The sequence below is a fragment of the Trachinotus anak genome, unplaced genomic scaffold (genome assembly GCF_046630095.1).
Source record: "Trachinotus anak isolate AG129_WGS33_773 ecotype Australia unplaced genomic scaffold, CSIRO_AGI_Tana_v1 ptg000001l, whole genome shotgun sequence".
Taxonomy (NCBI): domain Eukaryota; kingdom Metazoa; phylum Chordata; class Actinopteri; order Carangiformes; family Carangidae; genus Trachinotus; species Trachinotus anak.
In genome coordinates, this window is record NW_027273852.1 from 9,860,752 (window position 1) to 9,882,083 (window position 21,332).

At 38.2% G+C, this 21,332-nt stretch overlaps 2 protein-coding genes across 11 annotated transcripts in view; both read right to left on the reverse strand.

Moving 5' to 3' along the window:
- Nucleotides 1-231: 231 nt before the first annotated feature.
- slc15a1a (solute carrier family 15 member 1a) lies at nt 232-8,657 on the reverse strand. Of its 2 annotated transcripts, XM_071474931.1 has the most exons (23): nt 8,501-8,657; nt 8,214-8,254; nt 7,225-7,312; nt 6,419-6,560; nt 5,858-5,977; nt 5,631-5,730; nt 5,025-5,115; nt 4,821-4,904; nt 4,633-4,715; nt 4,435-4,521; nt 4,246-4,335; nt 4,117-4,161; nt 3,995-4,027; nt 3,808-3,896; nt 3,610-3,691; nt 3,360-3,479; nt 3,105-3,251; nt 2,969-3,015; nt 2,573-2,680; nt 2,330-2,441; nt 1,285-1,422; nt 1,023-1,130; nt 232-836 (listed from the first exon to the last, which is right to left on the reverse strand). In XM_071474931.1, the coding sequence occupies exons 1-23, from the start codon at nt 8,505-8,507 to the stop codon at nt 597-599; spliced, it is 2,202 nt and encodes a 733-aa protein (XP_071331032.1). In that variant the 5' UTR covers nt 8,508-8,657; the 3' UTR covers nt 232-596. The 2 variants fall into 2 exon arrangements, with proteins under 2 accessions (XP_071331032.1, XP_071331031.1); XM_071474930.1 differs by having other exon boundaries at nt 4,246-4,521.
- A 152-nt stretch (nt 8,658-8,809) lies between these two features.
- Nucleotides 8,810-21,332, reverse strand: part of LOC139619477 (dedicator of cytokinesis protein 9) — a 78,470-nt gene continuing 65,947 nt past the window's right edge. For 6 of the 9 annotated variants that reach the window (XM_071474923.1, XM_071474919.1, XM_071474917.1 and 3 more), the window contains 17 exons: nt 21,244-21,291; nt 19,399-19,535; nt 18,324-18,439; nt 17,993-18,130; nt 17,718-17,900; nt 16,790-16,903; nt 16,446-16,661; nt 16,156-16,213; nt 15,851-15,957; nt 14,944-15,066; nt 14,709-14,822; nt 13,184-13,330; nt 12,878-13,088; nt 11,842-12,032; nt 11,636-11,736; nt 11,400-11,538; nt 8,810-9,990 (listed from right to left, as the gene is read on the reverse strand). In XM_071474923.1, the coding sequence (XP_071331024.1) occupies nt 9,865-9,990; nt 11,400-11,538; nt 11,636-11,736; nt 11,842-12,032; nt 12,878-13,088; nt 13,184-13,330; nt 14,709-14,822; nt 14,944-15,066; nt 15,851-15,957; nt 16,156-16,213; nt 16,446-16,661; nt 16,790-16,903; nt 17,718-17,900; nt 17,993-18,130; nt 18,324-18,439; nt 19,399-19,535; nt 21,244-21,291 (2,269 nt within the window). In that variant the 3' untranslated portion in view covers nt 8,810-9,864. Of the gene's footprint in view, nt 9,991-11,399; nt 11,539-11,635; nt 11,737-11,841; nt 12,033-12,877; nt 13,089-13,183; nt 13,331-14,708; nt 14,823-14,943; nt 15,067-15,850; nt 15,958-16,155; nt 16,214-16,445; nt 16,662-16,789; nt 16,904-17,717; nt 17,901-17,992; nt 18,131-18,323; nt 18,440-19,054; nt 19,099-19,398; nt 19,536-21,243; nt 21,292-21,332 lie in introns of all 9 variants that reach the window. The other 3 variants (XM_071474925.1, XM_071474922.1, XM_071474926.1) reach the window with 1 other exon arrangement.

A 21,332-nucleotide genomic window follows, 5' to 3' on the forward strand; every position in this document is an offset into this window, starting at 1 on the left:
AACCACTGTTGCTGTATTTAGTTCTAGCCAAGCACATTTATTGCCAAAAACAACAATGTTAGGTTTTATGAGGCCCGGAAGTTTTTAAGCTGAAGGGATGATATCAGCTTGAGAGAGTGCCATGAACAACAATTACATCCTTAACGTTTTTTTGTATGCTTATTTTTTTTTTAATTATTTTTTTTTTATTTATTTATTTTTAGTCCAAGACCTCAAGACAATCACTGCAAATGATAAAACATAACATGAATTTATTTCTATTGTTTACTTGCACATAACTTACACATAAATATAAAAGAGCAGTTACATCCAATGATATGTAAATGTCCTGGAATACTAGCATTCACCTGCTGTTGTTATAATGCTATATGTTACATTAAATTAATTTGTTGTACTGAATATCATGTTAGAGAGCTTATTGTGCTTTGCTCACAAAAGTCATCTTACCATTAAAATATAAAATATTTCAAATATACACGTGCACACACACACACACACACACACACACACACACACAATACTGGCAGAATTACTGTACATTTTTTCTCACATGCTGATGTTAAACTTTTGGATATATAACCTGCTTTTTATACTGTTCACATTTTGGTCTGTTTGGCTTCATCATCATCATCATGACATTCAACTGAGTATCTCTTGGTCATCTCAACTTCTGTCTTCCGTAGCTTGCGTTTATCATCCTCCTCATCCTCATTAACTTTCTTCTTGAACTGGGCCTCAATTTCTGCAGGGTCAATGTAGGTGTAGAAATAGGCCATAATGGAGAAGATCATGCACACTGCAACCAGGAGAGAGGCAAAGAGGATGTACTCCGCCCACTTTGAAAGAGGAGATGAGAGATAGAGGGACAAACGACAGACAAATGGTATTAATGCATCATGTGTTACTGTCATTACATGTCACTGACACACAGACATGTCTGACACTATAAATGTTTAATCAGTTTTAGTCACAGATGATTAGCTGTTTTGAGTTTGATTTATGGGAGTGCATGTTCTTTTTACCTGTTTGGGAAGCTTTGCAAGCTCAGCCACAATCAGTACAATGAAGTTGCCAATAGCAACAGTAAACAACCAGCCTGCTTGCAGCACTGCTTTCATGTTACTGGGTGCCTTGAAGACACAAAAGGACATAAAATGAACAAAGCCATAAACAAAGAACAATATACAGAACCATTATATAGTTATATAAAATAAAATATGAAATAAAACACTCTAATCAAAGGTTCAGTGATGGAATAAATGAGCGCAGTTCTAGCAAATTTACCTGTGAGTAGGAGAACTCCAAACCAGTAACAGAAAACATCACTTCGCCAGCAGTTATAAAGAAGTACTGTGGGATCTGGAGTGCCATGTGAACTGAGTTAGGCTTGATGTCTTCTACAGCAGTAATTAAATCCAGACACTAAAATAAAAAACAGAAATAATCATAATAGCAATAATTATAATAGTTGCCAGAGCACAAAAATTACAATATTTCCATACTTTGCCTGTTTTTACATTTAAGTAAAGGTTTGTGTTATTTTATATTTTCCTTATTGTCAACACATCCCTTGAAAAAACCAACACCAACAATGCATAAAGTTGGTAGTATGCTTCTTCAGAGCAGCTTGTCAGATGGTTGAATAAGTTTGGTAACCCCCCTCCCCAAACACCTTTCCAGTATCACATTAGGGGGGTCTGTGTTGGACCATTTATGTAACTGAGATGTGATTTCCTAAAACAGCTGGGCTTTATGCTTTTTAGCAAACAGTACTAAAATAGGAGTAAATAGTCCATTTGTTGGGGACTATTTACAGTGGATTGATACACATTATTGAATATTTTTAGAACCAGGACAGTGTATGGGTGTGACTCATAATAAACTACAGTGCCCTTGTTTATTGTAATGAAGGACCATTCATTCAGAGCAACAGTGTGTCTCACTGCTCTTTGGCACAGAGGAATAAGACTTGATAGGATCAGTTAATAACACAGTAGAAAAAATACAGAATATTACCATCCTTATACTTAAAGCATTGTTTTTTTCCATCTGGGTCAAATGTGAGTTGTCAGAAATATCCCAGATGAAAGAAAAATATTATAAGCTATTTATAAATATGATCAGATTTAATGTAACTTTTCTCAGTGTAATCACAAGTAAATACATAGAATGCAATATATTACCACATATAAAATAATCTGGCATGATTTCCTCTGAAAAGGTTTAACACAGTATGTAATAATGCAATAATGCAACGCAATGATATTTAAAACAGTCACTGCACAACTGACTGAAATTCATGATATTAGAAATTATTTGTGCAACTTACATTTGTCCCGAGGACCAAAGTGCTGGGGATAAAGAAAGTGTATGAACTTCCAAATCCAAAGTCTCTGCAGTATCCACATGACTGTGAACCGCTCCATAGTGTGAACGTGACCCTGATCAATGGAAAAGAAAATCTGTTTGATAAACTGCATGATTGTTTGCAAATAATAATAATGATAATGATAATGATAATAATTCTGGAATAAAAACAGTGAATCAGTTAAGATGAAAAAAAACTCCTTACTTTCCATTTTTTATCTGGGAGTAGTTGGAATAATAAAATGGCTCAATTAGTCCAAAGTCGGCTGCCGGTGTTGATACGTTCACTGCTGTGTTCATGCCATTCACAAATCTAAAATTGTTACACGTTGGAAAAAAAAAACATTACAGACAGAACATTTAAAATATTAAAACCAACATATGTAATGTAAATATGTAATCCCTTTGTTCTCAACTGTTACTCTGCAGATAAAGATTAGGACTGCAGCTAACATGGTCATTTTTTTATTTTGTAATTTAACTGACAAGAGACTAAAACAATTTATTGATCATCAAAATAATTTATTTTCTGCTGGTCAACTGATCAATTAATTGTATATCTGTTAGAGTTTATAAACAATTTTAATTCAACTTAGCCTACCTGATTGCATTGTTTCCTTCTTGTGGCTTGGAAATCAAATCATCAGTCTGAAGAAAGAAGACAGTGGATTTTGGTTAATTTAATCAACCAAGATTTTGTGTGTCCATATTTTCATCATTTTGTGCATCTCACTCACCAACAGCCATTCGTCACTGATGTTTGAGGGAATGAGAAGTGTTTGTCGCTGTCCCTTGGCCAAAGTAATATTTTTTGAGACTTCAGGGACACTTCCAATTGAAACCCAGATTTCTCCTGCTTCAAATGTGAAGTATTCATTACTGGCCTGCAAAACAAAGAAACTGTTGAAACTTTGGATTGCATGCAAATGATTTTCACAAAATTAAAATTTTTATAACAAAGTTTGGTATTACGGTTATTGTTGAGGACATACCTGAGCTGCAGGAAGATTTTGTGGATCATTGCCAGGCAACTTAACTGTGACTGGTTTACTGCCCATGTTTAATAATTTAACCTGACTCTGGGATGCTGATGGGAAGGTGGGCAATGTTTTCTGTAAATTAGTTGAAAAAAAAAAGAAGTAAAGATGAGTTTGAGTTTGAAATAAATAAATTAAATCCTCTGAGCTGATGTGTATTTTACAGTTTATAAGGAGAAGAACACAATACTATTTTTCTACTTACATCAATTTCAATCTGAACCAGAGCAGCACAGACAAAAGCTATAGCTGCAAGAAGCATCCCCACTGTCATTCTTTTCAGAGGTCTGTTGAATTGACATACATTTCTGTTACTGATTTTTCTATCATTTGAAAGAATTACACACCAATAAATGTCTTAATGTTAATACAGGAATACATTTTTCATCACTGTGATACGTACGTAAAATTTAGGCCACATTTTTTGATCAGAGGGTAGATTACGCTGTCCATGATAGGCACCAGTGTCAGGATCAGGATTGGGTTGACAGTCTTTCAAAAACATAAATTGCTCAGTGAGAATTTTCTCAAATAAAATGCAGTACGTTAGTTCAAGTTAACAATGATAAAGATTTTTTTTTTTAACTTACCTGCATCTGATCAGGCTGGATAACAAGGCTCCCCTGCAGACACAAAGAAGTTATTAGAACATGACCACATCACTATAATTAAGTGAATGTAAATGTATATTTGGTTTTATCACCAAACTTACAAAGTGTCCATCCATGTTGGTGGCTTGCAGAGTCCATCTAGAACCCTTTAAGATAAATGCGAAAATTAACATAGTTTCCACTGCCAGCCATGATGCTGCTGTTTAAAAGGTAACGTAACTTTAAGGTACCTTTTGGTCAAACAAGGTCCAAAACATTGGCAGTGGGATGTATAAAAAGAGGACCTTCAGCACCATTTTGATTTGAGCAATGAGGAGTTTCTGCATCACAGAAAGACAGAATATAAACAGTCTTAAGGTTATTTTACTGAAGAAACAGCATGTTAGGAACTTAAGAGAATTAAATGAAGTGAAACATACATCATATTTTTCCTCAGCCCAGTCCATCCAGTGCTTTCTCTTTGGGAATTGCTTGCCTCTGTGCTTGTAACGGTTTTTAATGGCAAACTGATTGAGAGAAGAGCATTGACACAGAGTGTCTTTAGAACACCTAAACCCACTGTTGGGCCACACATCAATGCAAAATGTGTTGATGCAAATGGTGCAAACCAGACTCACCCCAATGCATTTACAAACATCCAGCATGATGTTTCCCTCTGGTTCAGCTTTGTAGTACATACCACTCCCAACAATAAACACCACTGTTAGGCAAAACATCAGTATCAGTACAGTATATACGATGTACCAAACCTTTAAATGTCTGCTTTATGTATAGAATCACAGTTTCCAAATATGTTTAAACATACCAAGTGCAACCACCATTAGTGCTGCAGGGACACCGAAGGCCAGAGAATAACACTTCTGCGGACTGTAGATGCCACATTCCTGAGCTGCAGGAACAACAATTGTTATTCAAGTGCAATTTCAATTTCATTTGTATCTAAGGTTTGATTATCACATGCACTTATGTTTATGGTGCTGTTTGTCATGACGGTCATACTCTTCTCTACCTCTGAGGATTGGAGTGATAATGGTTGACAGGAGACTCCCACCATTGATGCACAGGTAGAATACTGAGAAGAAAGTTCTCCTTTGCTTTTCCTGCACAGAGAAACATGTCAGTGCAATGCTAGATGTGATGTGTAACCAATCCTAAAGTGATTAATATTGATATTATTATAAGTACAGCAACCAAAGTTTTTTCCTGCCTTGCTAGCAACATGACTCCAGGGATAGCAATGCTCGGTCTGTCGTTCGGTTCATGAATTTTTGTGCAAATTAGCAAATGTGTGCATGCTAACACACTAAACTAAGATGGCCAACATGCCAAACATTATACCTGCTAAACACCAGCATCGTAGCGCTGTCACTGTGAGTATGTTAGCATTTAGCTCAAAGCCCAGCTGTGTGTGAGTGCAGCCTCCAAGAGCTGCGTTTTATAGTATTAGTATTTTTGAGCATTTCAGCCTATATTTTGATATTGTGTAGTAGAGAGGAGGCATGATATGTGATACAAATACATCAAGTAAGGATGCTGCAGTTACATTTTCAAAGTAACGGTCACCTCCATAGGTTAAACATTACAGGAAAACACACCTAAGGCAGGAGCTTCTAACCTGGTGCTCGTTAAACTGGTCTCCACCAAAGGCAGCCACACAAGGTTTGATGCCACCTGTGCCCAGAGCGATGAGGAAGAGACCCACCATGGACAACACGCTGAATGTGAAGAAGAACATGTGCATGAGCAAGGAGTTCAAAATATGTGATGAAATCTGCCTGCCCAAAGGCTGCCCAATGTCCTGGACTTTGACTCAGTGATTTCTGTAGTAGAACAGAAACTCACACATGAAAGGTCATGTTGTTTGGTGTCCCATCTCTGTCTGAGTCAGTGATGTCATGGATTGCACTGACAGCCATTGCAACCTGGCCAAGTGCATAGACTATGGACAAGTAGATGATTGTCCTGAGGGAGAGAAAGGAAAAGAGAGAGCAATGGTGGAAGAATTACTCAGATCCTTTACTTAAGTAAGTGTATTAGTACCACACAAGTCTTTTTAAATTAAATGTAGACTGTATTAACATTCTCCTGCTGAAAGATAGACACAACAATTTCTTCCTTTTTTTTCTGGCAGCTTTATACTTTAAAAGGTGATACACAAAGACATAAAATGAATGCATAGGAAGCTGGCAAAAAATTTACTAAAATTAACCGTGAAATTTTAATGTGTAAAGTTATGAGTAACTTTATTTGTCGAAGTAGAGTAAAAGTGAAGTATTACCTTCTGAAATGCAGTGGAAAGACAAATTTTTTATATTTGTTTTATCATCTAAAACAACTTGCATAACTATGTAAATTATTCAAACCTTCATGCATACATCAAAGGAACCTGAGACAGTTGCTCACCTAAACTTTCCCAGCCAGGAGTCAGCCACAATGGCTCCGAGGATAGGGGTGAGGTAGCAGAGAGCCACAAAGGTGTGGTAGATGGAGGTGGCCAAGTCATCGTCCCAGCCCAAGAAGTACTTGAAGTACAGCACAAGCACAGCTGTGGACAGGCAGGGAAAATATAGGCTTCTTCTTATTTTACTGAGTAGAATCACCAAAGGCACACAGTGTCAGCTCTGAAATGTTTGGTCATGCTGTGCATCAAATTTCAAACAACCTCTTCAAATTAAACACAAAAATGCTCTCAGTAACCAGTTTATTAGGTAAAACTATAGCAGTGTAATACAACAGTCCTGCAATATCCTACCTTCCTGAAGGTTATAATGTTATATTTATACAGTTTTAGAGAAGTTGATTCAAGTGTGATCATCTTAGAGGCTGGGGTTTGTGGTGCTGTTGAACTGCACTGTAATATAGAGGTGTGCCTGTTGTTTACCCAGATGGAGAGGACAAAATAATAGAAACACCAACCAACACCACAAACTTGCCTCCAAAATGACCCTAAAGTTAAATAAACACCTGTCTAAAGCAGATTCAACAAAAACTGAAGATTACATGGAGGTAGGTTATTACAGCAATAGCCTATTGTTAGACTGTATTATTTCTTCCTTACAATAACCTGAACATCCCCTTATCTCAAACCCTTGACTGTTATCTCTGCCTGCTCTCCAGTTTTTATTGTTGAGGATAAGGAAACCGTCGTTAAGGCAGTCAGGTTGCAAAAGTAATCCCATGGTTTTCATTCTGGGACTAAATATTCTCACCTCGCATTCCATAGTATGAGAACCTCTCACAGAACTCATTCACAACGATGAAGAAGATGCTCAGCGGGTAGCCACACACCACCTTGCTCTGATGATAAAAGAAACAGCAGCATGGTGTTCAGCAGTGCTGAAGAATTTAGATCATTTAAATGTGTAAATTCCACTCTACCTATCTATAAGGCCTATATAAACTCCATTAAAAATGACAATCTTGAATTCAAAAACAGACTTAAGTAAACATATCAGAATATAAAGTACCGGAAGTAAAAGTACTCATCATGCAGAATGGCCCATTTCAGAACAATGCCTATTATATTAATCAATGACAATTACGGATGCATTAACATGTGCCTCACTTAAATGCCCAGCTGGTGAAAGTGGAACTAATTTTAATTACTTTATATTCTACGAATATTATGTAATAATTTATTTGTTGATAGTATTTTCCTTATTAATCTGAATCTGTAAACTAAAAAAGTACAATATTCCCCTCTGAAATGGAGGTGAGTAAAAGTATTAAAATGGAAATACTCAAGTAGACTGTATAGTAGTAGTACAAGTACCTCAAAAGTGCAGTACTTGAGTAAATCTACTTGCATACTTTCAACACCTAACTTTATTTATCAAAAGAAATTGTTTTAATAGTGCACAATTGTATTATATTATATTATTGGATCATTCTCGTTGATGCATTAAAATGTAAGCAGTACTTCAACATGGTTGGTCAAAGTAAAGCAGATTTTAACTTTTTTTTCAAACTGTTATGTAGTTGAATTTATAATTTGAAAAGTAACCAGTAGTTATAGTTGTAAGATAAAGTGTAAATAGTAAAATGTGGAGCTGTATAATAACTTTTAGCACTACTACAGTGAACGGAATGTTGAGAGACTGGTTGCTTTGTTCCTGTGAATTACCATTTAGTCTCACTGAACAATCAAAAACAAAAACTGCATGAACATCGAGTAAATTAAATGATTCAAGTACTTTACCGTTCCTCTCTTCTCCTTCCCTTTCTTGTGATCCTCTTGATCTGTGCACAAGATGAAACTAGTTCAATCAACCATCCCTTTTCCATTAAAAAAGACAAATACAGCAGCCTACCAACTTCTTCAATGATGTATTTTTCTCTTGCTCTCTCCCTCCTCGACCCTAGCTTTTTCAGTTTGGAGTTAAGAAACATCACAGCAGCAATTAAGAGTGTGCAACTGGTGTCTGCACCTTCAGGACTAGAATATTTGCTTTTCGTAGATTTGAATGAAAGCACACAAAAACTCACCTGTCATGATGTCTTAGTGACGCTGCTGCCTGCTTTCCACTGTTGCTGGATATTCCTTTGAGATTCCTCCAGGGAGCAGTTGATAATTTATCCTTTACTGTTCACCAGCGGCAGTGGGAGTGTTTCATGTAATATTGCTTCTTATTAGCCCTTGATCTGTCTTTTACGCTGCTGACAGTGTTGCTTTTATGATGGGTGGGAACATGAGATATAAGATATAGATAGGAGGTCCGCTATGTTCACTCCTTGAAAACTGAATGATGAATGATTACCTTTAATAAAGGAGTAAATAAAAAAAGACTGTACAAGTGCAGAGAAATGAGTGCATTTTATTTAAAAGATAAGCATAAGGGAACATCTCTGTTTACAGCAGAACAGTGAATTTGTGTTAAATAAAAATAAAAACAAAAAACCCATTGCTGCCCAAATATAAAACAATTTCTTGAACATTTGAATCAACACTAAAATGGTAAAAGCTTCATATTACTCCCACAGTAGGCATAGTGTCTGGTTCCACACCTCATCGCTTTGGCAAGCAGGTGAACATTTCTTTACAGTGTATAAGCCCCACACAGCAAGATCATTTGCAAATATTGCACACACTCCTTTATTTACATCAATAAACAACTTGGAATATACTTTTTGTATGCAATGGCTTTAAATAATTAAAACTCTTCTGCTCTAAGACATTGAAGTGATTTCAGGTTGAATGCTACCATAGGAGGCCCTTATGCAAATTTGCATTTTTGTAGAAATATAACTTCACGTACAGGGAGATGAGCGTCGATGTATGCAGCATATACTGTTCATCAAGACATCAATACAGTGGCTTATAAAAGTGGAATACTGTACATAAAAAAAACACGATGTGAAATATTATCAAAATAAACACAATGGGCTGTTGAGAGGGTGCGAGTGTAATGACATGCATAATAAAGATCCCAACAGGAATGTCTCCATGGAAAAAACTGTCTTTTCAGGTAGAAACAGGTGAAGGAGAAGACAGATTTGTCTCATCACACTTTATGCCTGGTCATGAAGCAGAGTCCGTGTCCTGTCATCTCTCCTGCACAGACCCCTCATGTTTCAGACCTCACCTCACTAATCTCACAGGAAAGTTAAATTGGCAACACCCAGCTCAGTTACCATGCCTTCTGTATACGTTAAAAAGGTCCAGTGCCTTGGTCATGGTCCACTGAGAAGGGTCAGAGGTGATCAGACTTGTCTGTGCTTTTGTCAGTTTCCCTTTGACCTGACAGAAGAGAGGCAGGATCTAGGTTTTAGAAGTGACAATATGGCTTCCCTGGCATGCCTGGTTGGCGAGTATAGGGGGGCGCTGACCTCAAGGTTAACCCAGGTTAGCATCATACCACAGAGGAAGAGCTGGGGATGCCCTGGATGGTGGCACTGGTTGGCGTGCCACTGATAGCATTAAAGATGTGAAGTGAGTCTGGAAGAATGCTCTTCATGCCATCTTCCACAGGACTGATCTGAAAGGAAGAGTGTGCAAAGGAGAAATGAGATATTAACAAATATCATTTTAGATCTCCGAGTATCTTAATTACTGTAAAAATCAAGCCCTTATTTAAAGGGATAGTTTAACGCTTTGAGAAGTACACTTATTTGCTTTCTTGCAGAGGGTTAGACGAGGAGATCAATAACACTCCTGAGTCTGGAGGATAAATAAGAAACTCCAATAGCAGCTAGTTAGCTTAGCTTAGCATAAAGAGTGTTACTGGCTGTAGCTTCATTGTAAGTGGATTCAGATACAGTATGAGAGTGGTAGCTATCTTTTAACTGTCGGCAAGGAAGCGAATAATCATATTAAAGTGAATATCAGCATCCCTTAAAAACAGAAAACAAATAAGTAAAAGCAACTAACACACATAGCATCAACAGAAAATCACCAAGGGTATAAAACATATGCATATCCAAAAAAAAAAAGCAAATACTTAAACACACATTCAAATGCATGTACATACACACACAACATACATAGAAGTACAAACGTATATGCACATACATATTTATATATACATGCACACAAACAGTTCATACTGTATACACGTGCAAAAGCACGAATCAACCCAAAGAGATAAGTCCAGAAGTGATTGTTGGTCTAGCCAGTTAGGTCAGGAGTGTTCATGGCAGGGGGAGAACAGGTGGGCTTAAAGTTTTGATCTTTTAAATATCAAGAGGGTTTATCTGCCCTGATGGACAGTGGATGTGTAAGCCATGAGTGAGAATACTTCATGTCTAGCTGATTTCTTATTTATTGCAGCCATGTAACGATAAGAGCTGTTTGTGATCCCATCAGATAACTGTCAGTGCTTTTCAAGGTCAATAAAGGGACTTGGAAACGAGTGGCATCATATGATCAAATTGATTAGACTTTCTCATTTTGATAACTCTAGCTTCACCTTTTGTTTTATTTGGTGGAGATTTTGTTGTAATATTGGGCACGATAGAATCAACACTAAACTAAGGTATTACTTACTCTGCTTTGACCAGTTACAAAAAGGGCAGACTCAAGACTCTTAATATGGCACAAAGAAGACAAATGGCTCAAGAATGACTTTAACATCATATAATATCTGAAAACAGATGCCTATGTCTGACTGGACCAACAACTAACAACTCAGTTTTTATTGCATTCTGATGCTTCTTGCATTACCATCCAATCTGCTCATGTCAGCACAAGGGAAAAACAGAGAATGGTGTTATCAAAGAGAGCGTTATCTGTCACATTATCGGACATATAATGAATGGCACTCTGTTTACTTCACTTGCCAAAACCTGTCTCAGAGAGTGGCAGATTATAGATTTAACATTAGTAATACAGAAAGTAATTACACAAACTTCAGTTGAGTAACAGCAGCCAGAGCAATAATGTACTTACTTGCTCATGCATGATGATGGACAGCTCTCTGGCAAGGTCTCTATAGTTGGCTTTCATCTCATCATGATACTCCTGTTGGTCCTCCTTGATTAGCCGCTCATTAATGCCTAAGCCGTGGCCACATGCCTCCACAAAATGCCTGCTCAAGAAAAGGTGTGTTAAAGAAGAATTACACTTAAAGTAGTAAAGCCCGATCAAGCTTTGCACAGACACATTATGAACCTTTGACATCTCACCTGAAGACCTCCTTCAACTGTTTGACCTTGTTATCAGGATACTTCTTGGCACCCGCATCGTCCAGAAAAGCTCGGGCATATGCAAGTGGTCCTGCATTTACCTGAGGGAGGATGTGAGAGTCAAGTCATTTTTTTTCTTTCTCATAATAATTTTATAAGGTAAGTTCAGTGAGTGTGTAAGTGTTGACAAAATTCAGAGCAGGCACCTGGACACTGATGCTGCCCTGCAGTTTGAGCTGCAGACGGATCATATCCACCTCACTGGAGGAGCAGAGCTGTTTGATCTCGGCAACCTTCTTGCTCATCTCGTCGATGGCCACCTCGATGGGGCTCAGATCAGTGTGGTGCTGATACATGACTGCAATACGTTTCTTCACATAGGGGAAGCAATGTGTGGCTGAGGGACAAAGACACAAGGGGTGAACAGCTTGCTTCTCAGCACATAGATCTTTTCCTCTTGCATGTGCTTTTCTTAGTTTTATGACACATGATCTGCTCATGTGTACTTGCACATCCGTTGAAAGCGTTTATAACATAATGAAGATAAGAAGATAAGGTTGAACCTTTTGCACCTTAAAACAATAAAACTGATTAGGATTATGACAGGTCCTTGACAAATAGCTGACATGTTCAGAATCTAATCAAGATCTTCCATTCATGCACAGAAACTTCCGCTGAGTAATGTAAAGAGTGAACAACTGGTATCCATGTGAAAGTCTTCCACATAGTGAGCCTTGGAGCCTTCTTTATGTGCAAATATACAGAAGATGCGCTGCATAGTTTAAGAGGACAATCTGAGAAAAACGAATGTATTTCACTTTCTAGATTATTGAGATTATTTGATGCAGAAGATACCAACACCTGGTTAATTTACAGCTAAATCTCATTACGTAGTGCTGTCTTAGGGGGTTAAATGGTTGCGTTATGTCTTCTGTGGCTCTGGAGGAGCTTTCTGAAGTCCAAGAAAATATCCCTGATAATGTCAGCAGGGTTATCTAAGCTTGGTCTTGGAGACTACAAATCTTTAACTGAAACTCAAGGTGTGAAGTTTGAAAGACACGATACACGGGAAGAGTCTGACAAAAAACACTAGAAGCAGGAGAGTAAAGGTCACGATAATTTTTACATTATTTTTGAAAGTGTCCCTTCCTAGTCCACAATTTTATGGTTTTGAAATGACTAAACTGGTAGAGTTTTTTCCCCAATTAGGTGCCACTGCAACACATATATAAGGTTACTTACTGGTTAATATAGTCCTGCGCTTGCACTGCTCCTCCACGCCGCCTTGCTTTTTGCCTGATATGGTAAAAGGCATCTCAAACACAAAGCGACGGATGTTGTGGCTCTTCTCAAAGTCTGTCTTCCTGTCCACCAGTTCCTTCTCCTCCAGGTAGGGGGTCACATGTGTCACTTGGATGTAAGCATATTTAGAGTCCAAGTCTTTGGGATTAATCTGGAAAAGAAGCGTGTCAAGAGATGAATACTGTGTTGTGTAAATCTTGGTGGTGGTGGGGGGGTGTCACAAATTAAATATCAAGAAAGTCTCACCCTTCCAGAGTCTTGAATCATCTTGACATTCTCCTGGCCAAACTTGTCAGAGTACAGTTTAAGGAGCCTCTGAGATATCTCAGACAGAGGGGTGAATTTGGGTTCTTTGTAGATGTACTCCTTACCATCTTCATCCTCAAAGAAGCCCTGAAAAAGATAAAACATAATCAGAACTGCTAAAAAAAATTAAATTAAGATATACAGAAGCAAACAGTGCCACATCAAACCATACATGAGCTGTGAGTGGGAGTCATTATGACAACTTGTTAAATGAAATGGTAAAATATTGTTTAAGTCTAAGCTCTGGGCTCAAAGGGAGAGTATGTCAGACTCCACAAATACACAACCTTTAATCTAATGGCCGAGCACAGAGATAACAACAAACTGCACTGCAAACATCATCTAGTGTCAGCTCAATGATGTAAAACAGACCAAAGGACAGAGGTGGGGGCATGGATTTCACACTGTCAGTGGGAGCGCTTAGATTAGTCAGTTTCTCGTTTGTAAACGGTAAAAAGTCCCATGAACAGACGAGTGAAGCCATGCATTTACCCAGTGAGAGATGAATCCTGCTATTAGCCCTTCAAGGGTTTTACTGCTATGAATATGACAACACTGAAGCTAGAGTAAAGGAGGAGTTAAAGGGCAATGCAACGTGAAATAGCACCGACTACATTAGCAAAGGAGCACAACACAGCCTAAAACATTCACTGCAGTCAAACTGCAATGGTAGCTTTCACACTGATTTACCTCAGCCTCTGAGTCAGTAAACTGGTACTGCTACAGGGTGTGGACAACAGAAAATAAATGTTATTCCATGAGAACTAGCTAAATACCTTGAAGAAATGTAACACTTGTATTAAATACACAAGTAGAAGTTACCACACCCCACAAATAATTTCTAAAACTTCTAAAATTACTGTATGAATTAAAAAAAAAAATTAAGGGTGAGTTCTAAACTCTCACACACAGATCGGTAACACAAAAGCAGAGACACTGAAATGAGTGCAGAAGTGGACAGGTGTCATGCAACACAGTCCCACCAAAACAGAAAGCAGCAGTGGTGACTGATTGTTACTGTAACTTGAAGCAGCAAACTATGGTTGAGAAGTGCAATGGATTACAGCAGCACCAACATCACACAAAGACTCAGGCTGCTCAGAAAAGCAAGCAAGGTCTGCTGCACAACTTACCGCTGCCTTCAAAGAGGATGAAAAGCAGAGAGGGGTATTAGAGTGGATCATTAAACGCCACCGCATGTGGTCATGCTCTTAAAAATAAAAACACCTTAAACAGCCACCGTGCAGAACGTGGATTACTTTGCCATACCAGCAACAAAATTAATACTTGTGCTCTTTTTTTCAAAATCAAGTTTGATTCATTTTAAATATAGTTAGTGCATAAATCATATAATCAATAGACTCATCGGGAAAATTAAACAAAAACAAAAAAATAGATATAAATATTTACTCGACACACCCTTGTGAGTTGCCAGCCTCTATTGTAGCTTGAGAGTTAAACTCACCTGGCCAAAGAAAGCCACTCTGAAGTAGGTGCCCAGCAATCTCTTGCCTGTGTGCATGACCTCTGTTACTTTGCTGTATGCACGATGCAGTGTGTCATACAAGTGGGCCAGTTTCTGTGCAAAGAAGCAAAAATAATTTGATTAGACTCAGTAGATGTTCATGGTTAAGACCAAGGCTAAATTAGTGGGGTCTGTTGTGGGGGAAAAAAAGATTCTTGATGGAATAAGCTTGCACCTCGAAGTCCCTGCGCTTCTCATAAATGGGGATTATGAGCTTGTAGATGTCAGAGATGAGCTCGTAGCGCTCAGCTTTCCACAGTCCATCCGCACACTCCTCCAGAAGCTCCATTAGGACATCCTGACAGAACAAGGGGAGGGAAGAATAGACATTTAGCCTAAATAACAAGTGTTTGATAAGTCAGTGCCCCTTATATCGTAGCCAAATGTGATGAGTACAAGGATCTAAAGAAAAAGTCACATCTACATCTACAGATATCTGCACAAATTGCCTGCCTGAAGACAATCTTTACTTTGAAGACAGCAGTATGTGCCTAAACATTGATTCATAGAATTACAAGTGAAACAACTGCTTTATGCTTATGAGTGTGTCTCCCTCCCACAAATTTGACAAATGGTCTCAGTAGCACATTGAGAAAATGGCAATCTAACATATTTTTACATTTGTAAGACTCTTAAAATTGTATCTCATGCCCCTCCTCAGGATTTTTATTATTACAAAAAATATAAAGTAATTATGTCTAATTTCAAAACTATGAAATGTGTTTCATGCTCATGCGACTTGTCCATCGATATCTTGGAAGTCAGCTGCTAAATCAAAATCTGTGATGAAACACAGTCACCGGCCAGCTATCACTTAAATGATAATTCACAATTTAAAAACTGAAATGTTGCTGTTAAATGCTTTGTCTTCCTTATATTTGCCAGTTGCTTTTGACCCAACCAACTTAAAAATTTAAATTCTGAAAATCTTATTGTAATTAAATAAAATTGAGTTATGGTGGAGTTACACTGATGCTTGAGCTCATGTTAACTCGCAGCATGTTCATTTGCACAGATGAATTCAAAGTAAATTAAATAGACATCATTTTTGTCTGCATTAATAGGATGAAAGGTGCAAGTACTTCATTGAAATGGACATCTTGCATGCCGACATCCTCCATCATTGCGGCTTCCTCATCAATGTTTGGAGTCACGACACGGAAAGCTGAGCAGCCCTGCTTGAACATCCCTGAACGCAGCACGAGATGAGACAGTATATTAACAACTCAGCCCAAACTTTCTTATGACAAAATATATAAGAATTTGAAAGATTTCAAATAGTGCAGTAACATCATTCTCAGTGTCTTACAGACAATTTGAATATGTGTGCACCACACAGAACACACATGCTGCTGCTGTGTGGCATGCAAACACATTGTCAAAGCACCTTTTCTCCGCAGGTATTCTGCCACAAGTGCTGCCACGTGTACGTAGCACATGGCTGCCTGTAAACAACAAGAACATTCCAGGTCAGCAAAACAAAGTGATGTTGATAGTGCTAATTAGGTTACATGATAGCCATTAAAAGAATATCAGTGCATGATAAACTGGACAAATATGAGGAAATCCTGTCAGTATTTGCTGTTATATAGACCTATCATTAGAAACAAATCAAAATGGACTTTATCACATGTTAAATTGGCCACCATTATGTCAGCAGCCTCTCTTGTTACAGACCTCTGACAGGTCTCCGTTTTTTACATGGATTCGGGCCATGCTGTCCAGCCAGGTCTTGCGTAGCTCAGGTGTGCTGGCATAAGACTTGGCCAGGCTGTACTGCAGGTCCACCAGCATCTCTGGATCTCTCTCGTGCTCCTTCATCTGAGCTGTGGCCATCAAAACCGTCCTGATGCGTTTGGTCAGGTCCTTCACATCTGATGGGAAAGCTGTGTTCTGTTGTGGAGAGAGCAGAAATTAGAGCAGCTAGATGTGGTATTGCTAGTTTAAGCACATATTCTTTTAACTGTTTATTTAAGTGGAATATTAAGTGGAGTAATTATGAACTCCATTGACTTGCTGACCTTAATGGTTTTGTCACTGTTGGCACAATTGTTGATAATTGACAGAGACTGTTGGAAGCGGGTACTTCCAATACCAATGACATCAGCTATCAGCTGACTGACAGCGATCACCACCTAATGCAAAGGAGAGAAATGATCAGTGTGACGTGTGTAAAAATAGTAGTAGCAATAATAATAATAATTAGCAAAACCAACCAACTTTCTCCTCTGAATATGTTTGTTTCTTTTGTTTTGACCTTAATGAAACCTAATATGTAGAAAAGTACTGAAGTGGTAGCCCTTGGTAGCCCCCCATGTAAAGAAATAATTAAAGATCCCATAATTTACACTTTCCTGGTGCTTTATTAGAAGTTTTGATTTCCACAAGAATATATATTTTGTGGTTTTAAGTATGAAAAACCATCTCAGAGTAGTTTTACATCTCTCTCAGGCTTCTCTCTGGAGCTCTAGTAACAGCAGGTAGGTTCTGAGCCTCTGCTCTGATTGGCTGACTGTTTTCTGAATGATTGAAATGAATGAAATGAACTGAATAAAAATATAGAACATTTCAGGAAAAACCCTCAGAGAAACCAAATCCAGGTGGGCTGGGCTTGCAGCATGGTTGATGGCGGTGACTGCTTTGTTATGACATCACAAAGTTACAGCAGTCACGATCATGCTCTGTGCATTTCTCTGTGGACTGGGGGCTTTGATACTTTCACAATATTAATATAGAACCTAGACCTGCTTATAGTCAAAAAAGAAATCCCACTTTATACAATATGGGACTTTAAATGTATTATATGCTGTGTAAACTATGCATGAATAAATAATCAGGGTCCAGTGCCCTCAGGAACCCAACACGTTAGGGTTAAATAACGTGAACATTAAAGCATTATTGTTTTTAGTCTGTGGAGGTAAAGTAAGGGCCAAAGAGGGACTATCCTACCTGTAAGTGGGTCCTGACAAAGGATTTGCGACCTGTGTAGTCAAAGTTGCTCTTCATCAGGAAATACAGCAGATGGGCTGCATCGCTGCGGATGGAGCTCAGTTTGGAGTTACAGCACTTCAAGATCTCGTAGCAGAACGCAGCGCACATGTCAGCACGCCCTTCAAAGAACGTGCAGGGAAACTAGATGGTGAAGAAGACAAAGAAAAATCATCAGCTACTGTGAAAGGCATACAAAGAGCATTGTTAAATAAGGCACAAAAAGTCCTTCAAACCTTGTAGATGAAGGTGCGCAGTGAAGTGAAGACCTGCTTCAGGGCTGTTTCTGACTGATTGATTCGCAGAAAACAGAGATGCACTTCAAACACCTTCTTCATGAGAGGACTGTGGCCGTGGTCAGAGCAGAGCTGCGCCTGTGGAGAAAGAGCATCACTGTAGACACTGAAAAAAATCGTTTTTTTAACACCAGGGATTCAAGTGAATCTGATGAAGAATTAATTAGGCCTGGCATTCTCATTAGACACTCTACATACTGTATTTAAACAAAAAAGTAAGTAAGTAGTAAAAGTACAAGTAAGTTGTTCCAAGTATTGTTATGTTTGTTACCTTGAAACCCATAATAAAGATACTGAGGGTGTCCAGGACAGTCAGACAGACTTCAGTAGCGATGTTGGCCTCCAGCAGTGACTGATTTAACACGTCCGCATCCGAGTGACTGTAAGCTAAAGAAGACACGAGAAAAAGCTGTAGCTGTTCCAACCCCACCAATCATATCATATCATATCATATCATATCATATCACATCATATCTCAGTGTTAAAGGCAAAGCTGTTTCTAAAAGGATGGAAAATTTGATTAAGTTGAAACAATAAAGTTTCATTCCAAACTGAAACAAGAATGATTATGAATATATTATACTATTCGCTAAATGTATACATTTTATATATGAATGATGACACAGTGAGGCACTTTTTTTGGTTTTCTTTTTTCCTTTTTCCTTTCTTTCTTTTTTTTTTTTTTTTTTTTTTACAAATTGCAGCAATGATTTTGTTTATGCCAACATTTGAGTATTTATAGCAGCAATTTTTTGTGTGCATTTTTCTGAAATGCACAGGTGGTATTTTGGAATGAAACCTGTCTTATTTACATAGATTGTATCTTTTTTTTTTTCAGAGAAGGAGATGTAAAATGAAGCTCAGAGCAGATGAGCTGGGCAGGGGGGTGAGAAGAGTTTTAAAAGCTGATGTTCAGTTAAAATAGGCATGCTCTTAATCTAACCAAATGAACAAAGGCCAGTAACAGTCTGCAAACTGCCTGTCAACCTGATACATTCTTACCATGGTCTACAGATATTCCAAGAATACTTGAAATCTTTCTTACACTGAAAACACAGAGAAACTTTATTAAATGACGCCATTTACCAGACCAATCACACAGTTTAACCCCTGTAGATAAAATCAATGTATTGCTACACACAGCTGATGATGCCCCCATGTCTCCTGAAGCATTTCCTGCTTGGAAGTGGGCTGGGTTTAACCAGAGGATGAGGAAGAGGATGACATTGGTTACAATGACGATGTTGAGAAGCATGAGGAGACAGATTGCACAGGATGAGGCGGAGGAGGACGGGGTTCCTCTCGTAGAGGATGTTGGATGAAAAAGTACAGTATGGGGCACTTACTGTGGTTAAAAGTATATGAGTTATCCAGGCTGCTGAGCTGCTGTAAGCGGGCATGCATCATTCCTGCCCTGTTACGGGACACAGGCAGAGTCTGAGACTTCCGCTCATGTGCTACGGGTCCTGCCCCATCCTGGTTCCTGATGAGGAAACAGGACAATGTTAGATGAACAGCTGATGACCAGCAGGGCCAGAGTTAGTGAAGCAGGTTTGGGTGAATAACATGCCATTTTACACACTTGAGTGGTGTAAATGTCACTCAAATGTTCTTAGAGCCGCAGCAGATTTTAAGATAATTCCGCTTATTTCATTTATAGGTGCCATAATACAGAAATATCCAACTCAGAAGACTGAAAAATGTAACATTGAGGGGACTTCACGCATGTACCTACATCAACACCTACTGTATGTAGCAAAGTTAAGTTGTAATGTACATTCCATGTTTGGCATGCACTTTAATAACAAAATTACCAAAGTGGTGTAGCAGCATTAAAGCAATGAGTTAAAGCAAGGAGTTACAGCGCAAGCCATGCATGTAAGAGTGAGAGAGACTACATATGAATTTATAGAGCGAGTAGTTGTGTCACAGCACTGCAGCTTTTATTGAGTGAGAAGATATCATGCAGTTAGTTTGAGAAATTCACTTCCACCTTCAGGCTTACCCAAGCAGGAGGGGGCAGGAGCCAGGATTTATTTCATTATGTTAAACTTGCCAGCATTTAAGTGAATAAAGATAGAAACAGTGGTGGGAGGTTAGAGAGAGTGAACACCCAAATCCCTCTGGGGGCCAAGGCCAGAGCTCCCAAACAGTGGAGAAAGAGTACAGTCATGTAAGCTTGGATTTTAATTACTTTAAATACAAGTCACAACCTTCAACAATCACACACATTTAGCGATGATGTTTCACCCCAAATGATCAAAAGTAAGGTCAACAAATCACTACATTACTGTCATATATGGTATCAAGTTTAATGGGCAATTAATGAGTGTCTACTCATAATAGGTGTATAGATCAGTGATTGCCAACCAGGGGTAGGTGCACCACAGGGGTTGTAATTGAGAGTAATGAAAACTAGTTGGCAAAGGAGCAGAGACATTGCAACAGTAGTGAGTAGTAAAGTAGTGGATAAACAATTGAAAATGACAGAAATAATTAGCTAAAAGTAACAGATAAAATTGGTCTAACGACTTAGCTAAGGGTAATAGATACATGGTGGAAATACTAAGCTAATAGTAATGGTGTGTGAAATAGCTAAAAGTAATGTATAAACAATGAAAATATTTAGTTAAAGAGAATGTATAATGGGTTGATGTAGTAATTAAAAGTAATGCACGAATGGTGGAGAAGCTAAAAGTTACAGATAAACTCCTGATGTAATGTTAGCTAAAAGTAATGGCTAAATGGTTGAGATTTGAATGGTTAATGAAAAGTAATGCATAAATAATGCCTGATGGAGCCAGACTCTGAGAGGAAAAGCTAAAAGTTGTAGATAAACTATTGAAATCATGTTAGCTAAAAGGTAGAAACCTCCAACTTCTGGTTTTTCCGATAAGCGATCGTAATACAAATGCAAAGTTGACTGAACTGCCCTCACACTTACAATTCAACTGTTATATAATAATTATATATAATGTTATATAATTCACAGTGTTAAAAAGGATTCAGTTTAAAATCAAGGTGAGCACATTTGGAACATGACAGGTGGTGTTACTTAAGTATGGGTAAACTACTTGTGTTCATATATAAGCGGCTGTGGGGGTAGATCAGACAAAGAACATATATTAAATGAAATAGCTTCACAACGGTAGCATCCATGCATCTCATTTAAACACTGACAACAGCATTACCTCGCAATGTATCTCTTTCCCATGTATCTGAACTGATGGAGGCAGACTCTGAGAAGAAAAGCAAGTCAAAAAGTCAGTCACCAGACATT

Bases quoted from the DNA above. Each gene is read 5' to 3' on its own strand.
- slc15a1a (XM_071474930.1), bottom strand. The intron at 4,905-5,024 runs GTAGAGAAGAGT...TTGTTCCTGCAG, and splicing joins TATCACTCCAATCCTCAGAG to CTCAGGAATGTGGCATCTAC. The intron at 1,423-2,329 runs GTAAGTTGCACA...TTTTTATTTTAG, and splicing joins CTTTGGTCCTCGGGACAAAT to TGTCTGGATTTAATTACTGC.